This window comes from Henckelia pumila, chromosome 4, assembly GCF_033568475.1.
Source record: "Henckelia pumila isolate YLH828 chromosome 4, ASM3356847v2, whole genome shotgun sequence".
Taxonomy (NCBI): Eukaryota; Viridiplantae; Streptophyta; class Magnoliopsida; order Lamiales; family Gesneriaceae; genus Henckelia; species Henckelia pumila.
In genome coordinates, this window is record NC_133123.1 from 226,218,461 (window position 1) to 226,231,387 (window position 12,927).

Sequence of the window (12,927 nt, forward strand, 5' to 3'; positions counted from 1 at the left end):
ATAATTTGAAGGCAAATTTGTAAATTTATAATAAAAAAACTTTGTCTATCATTCATGTAATAAAACAAAAGAAATAGGTAGAAAGAAAATATATGGTGGGCCCAATTTTTATCAGAAATTAGAAACGTATAGGACAGAATTCCCATTGGAAGTTGACACTATAGTTTTGTTCTTGAGTTTCCGTATGATGTGAACCCTCAAGACTATTGGTCCACGTCATCACCCATGACGGGCTTAATTATCTAGCCCATGCACCAGAGCTATACATATAAATCTCCGCTCCAATATTATTGTTTACATTTGCAGATTCGGAACTCGACCAAATTAATAAACGTAACACAGAGATTGATTGATTGATTGATATTGGTGGTCTAGAGTTTCAAAGCTTATGGCGGCCGCATCATCTTTCTTTGTTTTCGCGATGGTTTTGCTCGGTGAGAGTTTGTTTCGATCTGTTTTCATAGTTGGATTTTAATTGGCTAATGAACCGCCCTAATTATATTGTATCTTTTTTTTTTTTTTTTTTTATTGTTTTCTCATGATTGATGGAGTTGATCATGTGTTAATAATACATGGGTTGAATATTAATTCCTTGCAGGAAGTTTATTTGCATTTTCCATTGCTGAAGAGGATGAAACAGTGATGATTGGGATAGACCTTGGTACCACTTATTCATCTGTTGGTGTTTATAAAAATGGACATGTTGAAATCATAGGAAACGACCAAGGTAACCTTTTCACCCCTTCATGGGTTGGATTCACTACTGATGGTGAGAGGTTGATTGGAGAGGCTGCCTGCAAGAATCAGTCAGCTGTTAACCCCGACAGAATGATCTTTGATGTCAAACGACTACTTATTGGAAGAAAGTAATTAATTATTTCTAGCTCGTTAATTTTTGTATTATTTAGTGTTACAGATTAACACATGCATACACATATTCAACGTACGTAACAGGTTTGAAGATGAGCAAGTTCAAAGGGACATGAAACTTTCCCCATACAAAATTGTCAACAAGGATGGGAAACCTTATATTGAAATTGAAGTCGGTGATGAGGCTAAGGTCTTCAGTCCTGAGGAGATTACTGCCATGATTTTGACAAAGATGAAGGAGACAGCCGAGGCTTACCTCGGAAACAAAATTAACAATGCCATTGTCACTGTTCCTGGTAAAGTTTAAGCCTGACAGTTAGCAAATAATATATATAATCTCTACCTTCTTCATGCATGCAGCTTCCTTCAATGATGCCCAGAAGCAGGCCACTAAAGATGCTGGCATAATTGCTGGCTTCAATTATGTGAGGCTCGTCAATGAGCCGATTGCGGCAGCATTTGCATATGGTTTCCACCAAGGCGGTAACGACATTATTAACATTCTTGTTTTTGACCTCGGTGGTGGAACATTTGATGTCAATATCTTAACCATTGATGATGGTGTGTTTGAGGTTCTCGCCACCAATGGAGACACACATCTGGGAGGTAGGCTAACTAGGCTTCTTTTTATTTATCATTATTATTATTTATAATAATCATTCCGACATAGTACTTTTACCCTCCATTCTAGCTACTTGAAATTAAATTGAAACATCTGCGATATATAACTGACTATATTGCGTAAATGATGTTATGTGAAACTTGTATGTATCGTGTTGGTTGAATCCGGCTGCCTAGTACTATTTCACCATCTAGGTATTTTTTTTAGAAGAAATTCAGTAATAGGATTTATGCATTCATGAATATTTTGAATTTTGACAGGATTTTGAATACCATTTTATAGATAGTACTCTTGGTACTTAATATCATCGATCATCTTTGATTGCCCTTAATTCCTTCCAAGAGAGGATGTTGACCACATAATATATAATAGAATTCTTCATTCAGTTAATTAATTATGTATTTTTGGATTTCGATTACCATTTTAGCTGGTCTTAATTGTACTCTAATTTGTTTAATATAATGTTTGTTTTCCCAGGTGAGGATTTTGATCAGAGGATAATAGAATACTTCATTAAGTTAATCAAGAAGAAGCATGGAAAAGACATGAGCAAGGATAATAGAGCTCTAGGCAAATTGAGGAGAGAATGTGAGCGCGCAAAGAGAGCTTTGAGCAGCCAGCACCAGGTCCGAGTGGAGATCGAGTCTCTCTTTGATGGCTTAGATTTCTCTGAACCTCTCACAAGAGATCTTTTCGAAGAATTGAACAATGATTTGTTCAGTAAGATCATGGAAGCTGTAAAGAAAGCCATGGAAGATGCTGGATTGGAGAAGCGCCAAATTGATGAAATCGTTCTTGTTGGTGGGAGCACCAGGATTCCAAAAATTCAACAGCTTCTCAAGGATTATTTTGATGGAAAGGAACCTAAAAAGGGTGTAAACCCCGATGAAGCTGTCGTCTTTGGTGCTGCTATTCATGGAGGAATCTTGAGTGGAAAGGGTAGCGATAAAACCTTAAGTATGATATATATGGTTCTGATCCTTTTTTTGCAACTTTTTGAAGCTGAAGTAATTTGTCTAACTAGTAAGCCATGCTCCACACCAGGTCTTACTTACTTTGATCAGGCTTCACTCAGCCTTGGCATCGAAACTGTCGGTGGGTGATGACCAAGTTGATCCCAAGAAACACTGTCATACCAACAAAAAAATCTCAAGTTTTCACCACCTACCATGATCAACAGACTAAAGTCACAATTCAGGTACCTGTGATATATCATGAGAGTCGAAAATATATAACTAGGAAAGATAATGAAGAAGAAAGATGTATGTATGTATGTAACCTCATTTCCCTGAATACATGGCAGGTCTTTGAGGGTGAAAGAAGTCTAACAAAAGACTGTAGGTTGCGTGGGAAATTCGATCTCACAGGAATAACTCCGGCCCAAGGTTTGTCATACTGTCTAGACTTGGCCTCATCCATATACATGATAACAAGATTTTTTTCTTCTTTTTAATAATTGTCAACAGGTATTTTACGTATACTTATATATTAAACATTGTATGTTTTCCTGTTTGAACAGAGGGACTCCTCAAATTGAAGTTACATTCGAGGTGGATCCCAATTACATATTAAACGTCAAGGCGGAAGACAAGGCCTCCGGTAAGTCTGAGAAGATCGCCATGATCACATATGACAAAGGTCGTCCTAGTCGGGAGGAAATCGAAAGGATGGTCAGGGAGGCCGAGGAATTCGCTGAGAAAATCGAGACAGAGACAAAGAATGCTCTCGAGTGGATGGACGACAACCAGTCGGCCGAGAAGGAGGATTACAAGGAGGTCGAAGCTGCAGCCGCAGTTTATCAAAGGTCTGGTGGTGGTCCTAAGTCAGAGGATGAAGATGGTGATTCCCATGACGAACTGTAAAAGATTTTTTTAGTAGATTTTATGTTTATTTTGGAGTTCCACAAAATGTTTTTGTTTTACTTATGTAGACGGAGCAACACTTGGGGTATCAAGTATATTTGTTGGTGTGTGTTGCTCATAATTTACAGATGGAGTAACTAAAATGATGTGAGATTCTAAAACAGGGTTGGGTTGTATTGGTGATGTTAGGTAGTCGTATATAGGAAAAAACCACATGAAATTAATTTAATGCATTAAATTATTTTATGTTGGGTTCAATTGCATTTATGTTTCTCGTGCATAAAGTAAATTAAAAATACAATTGACATCTCGGTAAGATGCCATTATTCAAGAGATTCAACAATGAAGCTCCTTGTATCATTACGGAAGAGATGAGCAATAGTGGGCAACAAAAGCTGGATTCTTGCCTTGTTGGCAAGGTTTATTTCATGCTAACTATAAGAGTACTATCTCTATATAGATATAAGAATGATTATTCATCAATACATGACAATAAAAAAAAATTTTGGACTCCACATGTATTGATGAATATCATCCGTAGATGGATGTTAAGGTAGTACAATTACAAGTAGCATCTACTTAGCCTAGGAATCAATGAAGATTCATGGGCTTTGCATCCTTTTTATTTATGATATGATATATTTCAATGTCGAATGGTCGGTGTGCACGATAACTTTACTTCCAATTAAATACGATCTGAATTTGTCCACTACAAATACTACTGCAAAGAGTTCTTTTTCTATTGTGGCATAATTCATCTGAGCGGCAAAAAGGGTGATACTGTCATAGTAGATCACATGCAAGACTTTATCCTTTGTCTTTTGTCCAAGTACCGATCCCAACAAAGTGTAGCTAGCATCGCACATAAATTTAAAGGGCAGAATCCAATGAGGTGCTATGATGATAGACGCTGATCAATTTCTGCTTAAGAACCTTGAATGCCTGCAAACACTCAGCAGAAAAATTAAAGACACATCTTTGATTAACAAATTTGTTAAGGACTTAGCAATAGATGAGAAATATTTTATAAATCTCCTATAAAAACCAGCATGCCCTAAAAAACTTCTTATCCCCTTCAAGTTCGTTGGAGGTGGAACTTTTTCAGTAACTTTTATCTTAACCCGATCCACCTTCGCACCTTTTTCACACACTCGATGGCCTAAAACAATCCTCTCTCTCACCATGAAGTGACATTTTTCCAATTTAAGACTAAATTAGACTATTCACATATTTTCAAAACCTTAGACAGATTACTTAGACAATCATCAAAAGAAGAACATATGACAAAAAAATCCTCCATAAATACCTCTATAAATTTTTTCACCATGTCATGAAAAATCGAGAGCATGTAAATACCTCCATAAAATTATTTCATGAATGCATGTACTTCTCATGAATTGTACTAGACTGCTGGCCCTAACACTCAAGCCCAATTACTTAAATCTGGCCCAATAACATACTTAAGCCCAATAACATATTTAATCCCAATAAAATTGTTTTAAGCCCAATTAAAATAATATAAAGCCCATAAAACATTCTAGGCCCAATAACAACTTAAACTGGCCCAATGGGCTCAAAATCCCAAAGACTGGCCCAATAACTTTTATGGGCTCAAAAGCCCATAAAATTAATGGACTAACTTAATTAAAATTTTAAAAATCCAAATAAAATTATTTGGGAGTCCAAATAATTTTATTTCTAATTAATTGGCTCAAAAACCAATTAATTCATAAAATACTTTAAAAATAAAAAGACTCGAGCCCGGCCCACCGAACCCGGACCCGGACCCAGACCAACTTAACTTGACCCATTACTTCCCAACCCGACCCAGGCCCTCAGCCCGACCCGGAATCCAGCCCAGAACCGTACCCGAAGCCCCCCCTCTCTCGACTATACCCTACGGCGCGCAGGGCTGCTGCCGCCCCAGCCTGGCCACGCCTGGCCGGAACGCCACCGGCAGGACCTTCCCAGGGTCCTGCCGGTCCCAACCTATGCACTGAACCCGAGCCATGCAGCCCAGTCTCTAGCCAACCCGAGCCCCTTCCGCAAACCCTAAACTGTTCTCTACCGGGCCGATCGAACCTCCTGACTTTTCTTGGGCTCGTCTGGCTCGAACCACTCGAGCCATTCGAGTCCAGGCCATGCCATAAACCCCTCGGGACCCTCGGCTAGTAGCTAGCTGCAACCCACGGTGGAAAACGTGACATGATTCCCTCAAACCATATGACAAATTCTCGAATTATATGGAAGCCGACATATCTTTCTGAAAAACTGTAAAGGCTTCGATGCATACATTATACACATACAATAATAGCTGGTAGGTACAAAAAAAATCAGAAGAATACATGCCTTTCACCGAAAAAATCGATAGATTAACGGACGTAGGACGTTTCCGGGACGACGGGCGATGACGACAAGCCTTGGACCCTCAAAACGTGACTATGGTGTAGATGGAGGCTGCTGGAACGTTGGAGGGGATGATGAGCAGTAGGGGTGGCGGCTGGGTATGTGTGTTCGGTAGGGTGAGGGATGGGTTTGGGTAGATTATGTTTTGTTTTTGTTTTAAATTAAATATAGGTTAATTAAATATTAAACATAGAAAAAGGTTTTATTAAAAATAAAATATACAACTTATACTTTCAAATAAAATTTAAAATTTGATAACTCAATTTAAAATCCCAAAATTACAATTTAATGGAATTTTAAAAAAATACTAAAAAGTCAATATTTTGGCTTATTTTGAATAAAAACGGACTCCTAAAATTATATAAAATTAAATACTAAAAAAATATTGAGGTATAAAAACTCAAAATAATATTTTAGGGCTCTAAAAAGCTCATGAAATTAATTGGCTAGTATGTTGTCATCTCGTCCGTCCACGGTCCTGTCTACGCGATAAAATAATTAAAAATACTAAAAATCATAAAAATCACTAATTATGGGTTAAATGCTTAAAAAAAATAAAATAAATTAAATCATGCACAAATAATTCACATAATTATTTAACCCATAAATCTAAAATTTTAAATAATTAAATTTCCTAATTATGCATGCGGGTTTACGTATTTAAAAATATCGGGTGTTACACATGGTATGGAGAAACTACCCGGATCCTTGGGTTTCGGAGGAATCTTATTTTGCAAAATAGCGGAACATTCCTCCGTCAACTTTACTGTTTCAAAATCAACCAGTTTTCTCTTATTATACAACATATCCTTTAAAAACATGGCATAACTTGGCATTTGAGCCAAAACATTTGCGAAGAGAATATTGATATGAAGCTTTTTGAAAACTTTCAAAAAATTGAAAAATTGACTATCCAATTGCAGTTGTTTTGCTCTCTGGGGAAAAAGGATTTTACTCAAGTATATATCAATATTAACAGCAGATTTAGAAGACTTACCTTTTTTACCTTTTGATGATGACTCTTCAGAGCTTTGCTTGTCTTTTTTGTTTTTCCTCTTCATTATTCGCCCTTACTGTCTACTCATTCTTGACATTCTTTACAAGTTCCTTAACCTGTGATCTCGTCACGGCCATGATGGCATTCACATCCTTTGGATTATTTTTGGTGTTTCTAGGAAAGGAACCCGTCGCTCTAGTAGATAGGTGGGTTGCCAACTGACTCATCTGTGTCTCCATTTTTTCAACATCGCTTCTTGGTTTTGCAGCCTTGTATTAGTTCCAGCAACATACTTCATCATAATCTCCTTGAAGCTGGGCTTCTTCTCCTCGAGCTTAGCAGTATTCGTAGAATTTTTCGAGGATTTCAAAGAGAAATTTGGATGATTTTTCCAGTGCGGATTATATGAGTTGCTGTAGGGATTATTCTGTTCCTATCTTCCTTGGTTTCCCATGAAGTTCTTTACCTCCGCCTCAAAAATATGTTGTTCCTCAGTGACGTTCCCTTGAACTTGGTTAACAGCGGATGACTTCATATGCGACATTTGATAAGTAATAGTGTCAATATTTGCATTCTGGGCTACCAACGCATCATTCACCAAGACTCCGGCCTTCTTTTCATTCTTCATATCCGGCCACCCCATATTACTTTTAATTTGGCCATATTTTCAATAATTTCCCATGCATATGCTGGAGTTTTTCTGAATAGACTTCCATTAGCTACAACATCCAGCATAGATTGCACCGATTGATCTGATCCATTGTAGAAAATATGAGTCTGTTGGCTTTTTGTGAGGTTATGCTAACGAAACATCCTCAACATCTTCTTGAATCTGATCCAAGCCGCATTCAAAGACTCTCCCTCCATCCGCTTGAAGGAAATTGTAGCGACCCTACCCGAATCCACTACCTAATTATAGTTAATTAGCGCATACAATAATTAATTAAAGTGTAAAGAGCGGGTAATTTAAAATACAATAAATTCAATCAGCAGAATACAACTGACGATAACAAAAGTGTATAAATACTCTTATACAACCAAATCGAAAGTCTTGGGGTAACAAACCCTACCCCTAACTCTCGCTGCAATAGGTAACAACCTCAACCCTGTTGTGAATCACCTGGACCGTCCAGCCTCAAACCTACCCCGCCACAAGGTACCCAAAATACAAAACACAGGGGCATGAGCGACAACGCTCAATACGAAGCAATGATATATAAGCTAATATACCGCAAGCAAATGACTTTAAAATACTGGCTAAAAACAGTCTACTCAGGGCGCCATGAATATACATTATCGTACTAAAAGAGCGACTCCCCGGGGTACTCGTATATTATCCTATCAACTATAGAGTCAAAACCCACCATCGTGGCCGCTCTTATTGATAGCAAAACCAGGGGCTGAGTCTCCCCTCCCCGACACGAATCCATAAGGAGTAACCATTCACTGATGGAAACTGTCAATGACTCACATCATACCAGATGCAGTCTATCGTAAAAACATGCATGTGCTAAAGCCGTAAAATATGGTAAAATACATAGAACATACTCATGCAACATATAAGCGTATATATCATGTCGGCTATCTCGGTCAGTACTTACGTACCTCTAATACCGCGGTTCAAACCTAGCACCACTTGTCTAGATCCCACGCTACCAGTCCACACTACGGCATCTACAATGCAAATACCCATGCATCAATATTTAAGCTTTAAAGGTTTTAACTAAGCTATTTCATACTCTTAAATATTTTTAGGAAGCCAAAGATATACCTGCGTCCGTCGTCAGCCCTTTGATGCCGCTTGCCTCAAAACTAGGCCACAGCTCCGCTACGACTCCAGGATCGCTATGCCACTTTTGAAGTCCAAAAAGGAAGCCTAGAATTCCTTAGATCTAAGTTAGAAGGCTAAGGAATTGAGAGAGAAAAGGAATTTGGTGCGCCTAAAAATGAATCTCGGCTCCCCTATTTATAGACGGAGTTCGGAGCCTCCGATCCGGTTCGGATCCTCCATTCCTGACTTAAAATCCTCCAAAGTCCCATCAATGATGTCACCAATGACAAATTATTCTCGAACAGCTGGCCATGCATGTTCGGAGCCTCCGATCCGAGGTTCGGATCCTCCAATCTCAAGTTCGGATCCTCCGATCCCTCCGAACACTCGGAACCTTCGCGGCCATTTTCGAGTATTCTGGACCTATTTTTGAACTCCTTAGATCCTGTTGGAAACCTCTTAATCATGTTTTACTTAATCTAAACATGATCATTGGATTAATTAAAATTAATCCTTAATTCTGGGTACAGGTCAATACATTCTTCTCCACTTAAGAACATTCGTCCTTAAAATTTAAGTCTAGAGGAAAACTCGAAAAGTCAAACAATGTTCTTTATTACAACTAAACATTACAAATTACAAAAATTCCTTACAAAGAAAATTACAAAATATGAAAACTACTCTGGATGCTCGGCTCGCATCCGGCTTTCCAACTCCCAAGTTGCTTCTTCAATTACCCTACGATGCCACTGCACCATCACTAGAGGTATGCATTTGTTACGAAGCACCTTGTCCTTTCTGTCAAGAATCCTTAGGGGTCTCTCAACGTAGGAAAAATCCTGATCCAATTGCACCTCAGTCGGATGCAAGATGTGCGACTCATTTGCCATGCACTGCCTCATCAAGGACACGTGAAACACATCATGGATACTGGAAAGATACGGTGGCAAAGCTAAACGATAAGCCACGTCTTCAACTTTCTTAAGAATCTCGAACGGACCGATAAATATCGGCGACAACTTGCCCTTGAGTCCAAATCTCATCACCTTTCGGAAAGGTGACATTCGCAGGAATACATGTTCCCCTACCTCAAAATGTAACGATTTGCGGTGAGTATTAGCATAGCTAGCCTGTTGATCCTGGACTGCCTTAATCCTCTCACGGATCATATCCACTGCATCGGTCATCTGCTGAATCATATGTGGACCTTCGACATGACACTTGCCAACTTCGTCCCAAAACAAAGGTGTACTACAGCGGTGTTCATTTAAGGCCTCAAATTGTGCCATGCCAATGCTGCTGTGGTAACTGTTGTTATAAGAAAACTTCACTAACGCCAAATGGTCATGCCATGCTGGTCCAAAATCCATCACTGTCGCTCGAAGTATATCCTCGAGAATACAAATGGTCCTCTCACTCTGCTCGTTGGTCTCCGGGTGATAAGTTGTACTCAGACTCAGAGTAGTACCAAGAGCTCGCTGGAAACTACCCCAAAATCTAGAGGTCAAACTCGGATCTCTATCACTAACAATTCTCAACGAAATCCCGTGCAGACGAACAACCTCTTGCACGTACAGATGCCATCCGATCGAAAGTAAAGTTCGGGTTGTAAGAAATGCGCGGACTTCGACAATCGATCAACAACAACCCAAATAGTATCACAATTCCTGGAAGATATCGGCAAGTTGGTGACAAAATCCATTGTCACATGCTCCCACTTCCACTCAGGAATCTCTAAACTCTGGAGCAATCCATCGGGTTTTCAAAATTCTGCCTTGACCTGCTGACACACAAGGCATTGAGATACAAACTGGTAAACATTGCACTTCATTCCTTTCCACCAGAACCTCGTAAATAGATCCTTGTACATTTTCATACTGGATGGATGCACAGAAAATCTACTATGGTGAGCCTGTGATAGAATATTCTCTCGGAGTGTGGAATCATCAATTACTAGCACACGTCCAAAGAGACACAACAGACCATATTTCTGCAAATGAAAACCAGAAGTATTCCCATCCTGAGCTAATTGGGATAACTTCTGCGTCTTTGGATCAATGACCTACGACTCACGTATACGAGTATACAAGGCTGGTTCAGCAAGCACTGACGAAATGAGAAATCCCTGTTGTTCCTTCTTATGCCGAAAAGTAAAACCAAAGGAACAACACTCTTATACCACTCGTGCAATTGAGCTGATACGAAGCAAACTCGCATATATTTTGCGGCTAAGAGCATCCGCAACTGGATTAGAAATTCCTGGATGGTACTTGATCTCACAATCGTAGTCCTTCAGCAAATCCATCCACATTCGCTGCCTCATGTTCAACTCTGCCTAAGTGAACAAATATTTCAAACTTTTATGGTCACTGAAGAGCTCAAACCTCTCACCGTACATATAATGACGCCATGTCTTAAGAGCAAAGATGATGGCTGCAAGCTCTAAATCGTGTATGGGATAATTCTCCTTACGATTCTTCAATTGCCTAGAGGCATAGGCAATCACATGAACTCTCTGCGATAACACACATCCCAAACCCTGGAGAGAAGCATCAGTGTGAACTACAAAGCCTCTTGATTCAGACGGTAGAGCCAATACTGGAGCTATAGTAAGTCGGTGCCGCAACTCGTGAAAACTCTTCTCGCACTCCGACATCCAAACGAAAGGTACATCCTTCCTCGTCAGCTGCGTCAAAGGCTTAGCAATCTGAGAAAAGTTCTCCATGAATCTCCGGTAGTAGCCTGCCATCCCAAGAAAACTAAGAATCTCTGAAACTGTCATCGGACACGACCAGTTCAATATGGCTTCCGTCTTACTAGGATCAACAGAAACACCGTCTCGTGAAATCACATGACCAAGAAAGACAACTCGATCGATCCAGAATTCACACTTGCTCAAATTAGCATACAACTGGCTCTCTCTCAGTATCTGCAATACTGTACTAAGATGGAAAACGTGCTCGTAAACACTGCGAGAATACACCAGTATATCGTCGATGAACACCACCACGAACTTATACAAAAAATTGCAAAATACTCTGTTCATCAAATCCATGAAGACTGCTGGAGCATTCATCAAACCAAACAGCATAACTAAGAACTCGTAGTTACCATACCGCGTACGAAATGTTGTCTTAGAGATATCCTCCTCTCTAACCCTCAACTGGTGATATCTCGACCGTAGATCAATCTTCGAATAAACAGATGTACCGTGTAGCTGATCAAACAGATCATCTATCCGCAAAAAGGATACTTATTCTTCATCGTCTCTTGGTTAAGATGTCGAGAGTCTATGCAAAGATGCATCGACCCATCTTTCTTCTTAAAAAAAAACGACTGGGGCTCCCCATGGCGAAACACTCGACCGAATGTAGCCCTTATCAAGAAGATCTTGAAGTTGATTCTACAACTCTCTCATCTTAGAGGGTGCTAAACGGTACGGAGCTCTTGAAATCGACGCTGTCCCTGGCAGTAACTCATTGCCAAACTCGATATCCCTCACTGGTGGTAAGCCTGGAATCTCATCCGGAAACACATCAGGAAACTCACGGACTATGGGTATCTCCTGGGTGTCTGGTCCCTCCAAGGATGCATCGATGGCGTAGATAAGGTAGCGTTCCCCGCAAGAATCTAAAGCACGACAGGCTTTCAGAGCAGAAACCACTGGCATCAGGGGTCGCGCTCCCTCACCATAGAAGTACCATGCCTCATTATCCTCAGGACGAAACTGAACAAACCTCTCATAGCAATCCACTATCTCTCTGTAGGTAGTCAAGAGATCAATACCAATAATGTAGTCAAATCCTCCATAGCTAGGATCATCATGTTAGCACTAAGCTGATACCCCTCAAAATCCAAAGAGCAACCAATCACTAGACTCTTAGCTAAGACCTTGCTAACCATCGGAGTAGAAACCGCTAACAACACGTCTAAAGGAATAAACGACAATCTATACTTCTTAGCAAAACTTGTTGATATGAATGAGTGTGACGCACCGGTATCAATCAAAACATACGCAGGAAAACCACATAAACTACAGGTACCTGCAATAATCCGGTCACTGTCTGCCTCCGCCTGCTCCTGGTTCAGTGCAAAGACTTGCCCCTGAACACGTGGCCGTAAGGAATAATGACCTCGAGAAGAAGTCTGTCGCGATGATGGCTGTGACTGCTGGCACTGCTGATGAGAATGCTGCTGCTGATACTGCTGTTGCGGCTGCTGTACGGACGCCTAGGAACGTCTGGAACCACTAGCCGCTCCTATCAACATAGGGCAGTACCTCTTCATATGTCCCTCCTGACCACACTGGAAACATGCGCTGGCTGAAATAGGGCATGGTACTGCAGGATGTCTCTGCTTGCACTGATGACACCGGTTCTTCCTCTGGCTACGGAAACGC

At 40.1% G+C, this 12,927-nt stretch overlaps 1 protein-coding gene and 1 pseudogene across 1 annotated transcript; one reads left to right on the top strand and one right to left on the bottom strand.

The window, feature by feature from the left end:
• Nucleotides 1-314: 314 nt before the first annotated feature.
• Nucleotides 315-3,530, top strand: LOC140867237 (luminal-binding protein 5-like; annotated as a pseudogene).
• Nucleotides 3,531-9,205: 5,675 nt separating this feature from the next.
• On the bottom strand, nt 9,206-11,310 carry LOC140862835 (uncharacterized). Its single transcript, XM_073265877.1, has 3 exons — nt 10,913-11,310; nt 9,575-9,836; nt 9,206-9,421 (listed from the first exon to the last, which is right to left on the bottom strand). The coding sequence occupies exons 1-3, from the start codon at nt 11,308-11,310 to the stop codon at nt 9,206-9,208; spliced, it is 876 nt and encodes a 291-aa protein (XP_073121978.1).
• Nucleotides 11,311-12,927: the final 1,617 nt, after the last annotated feature.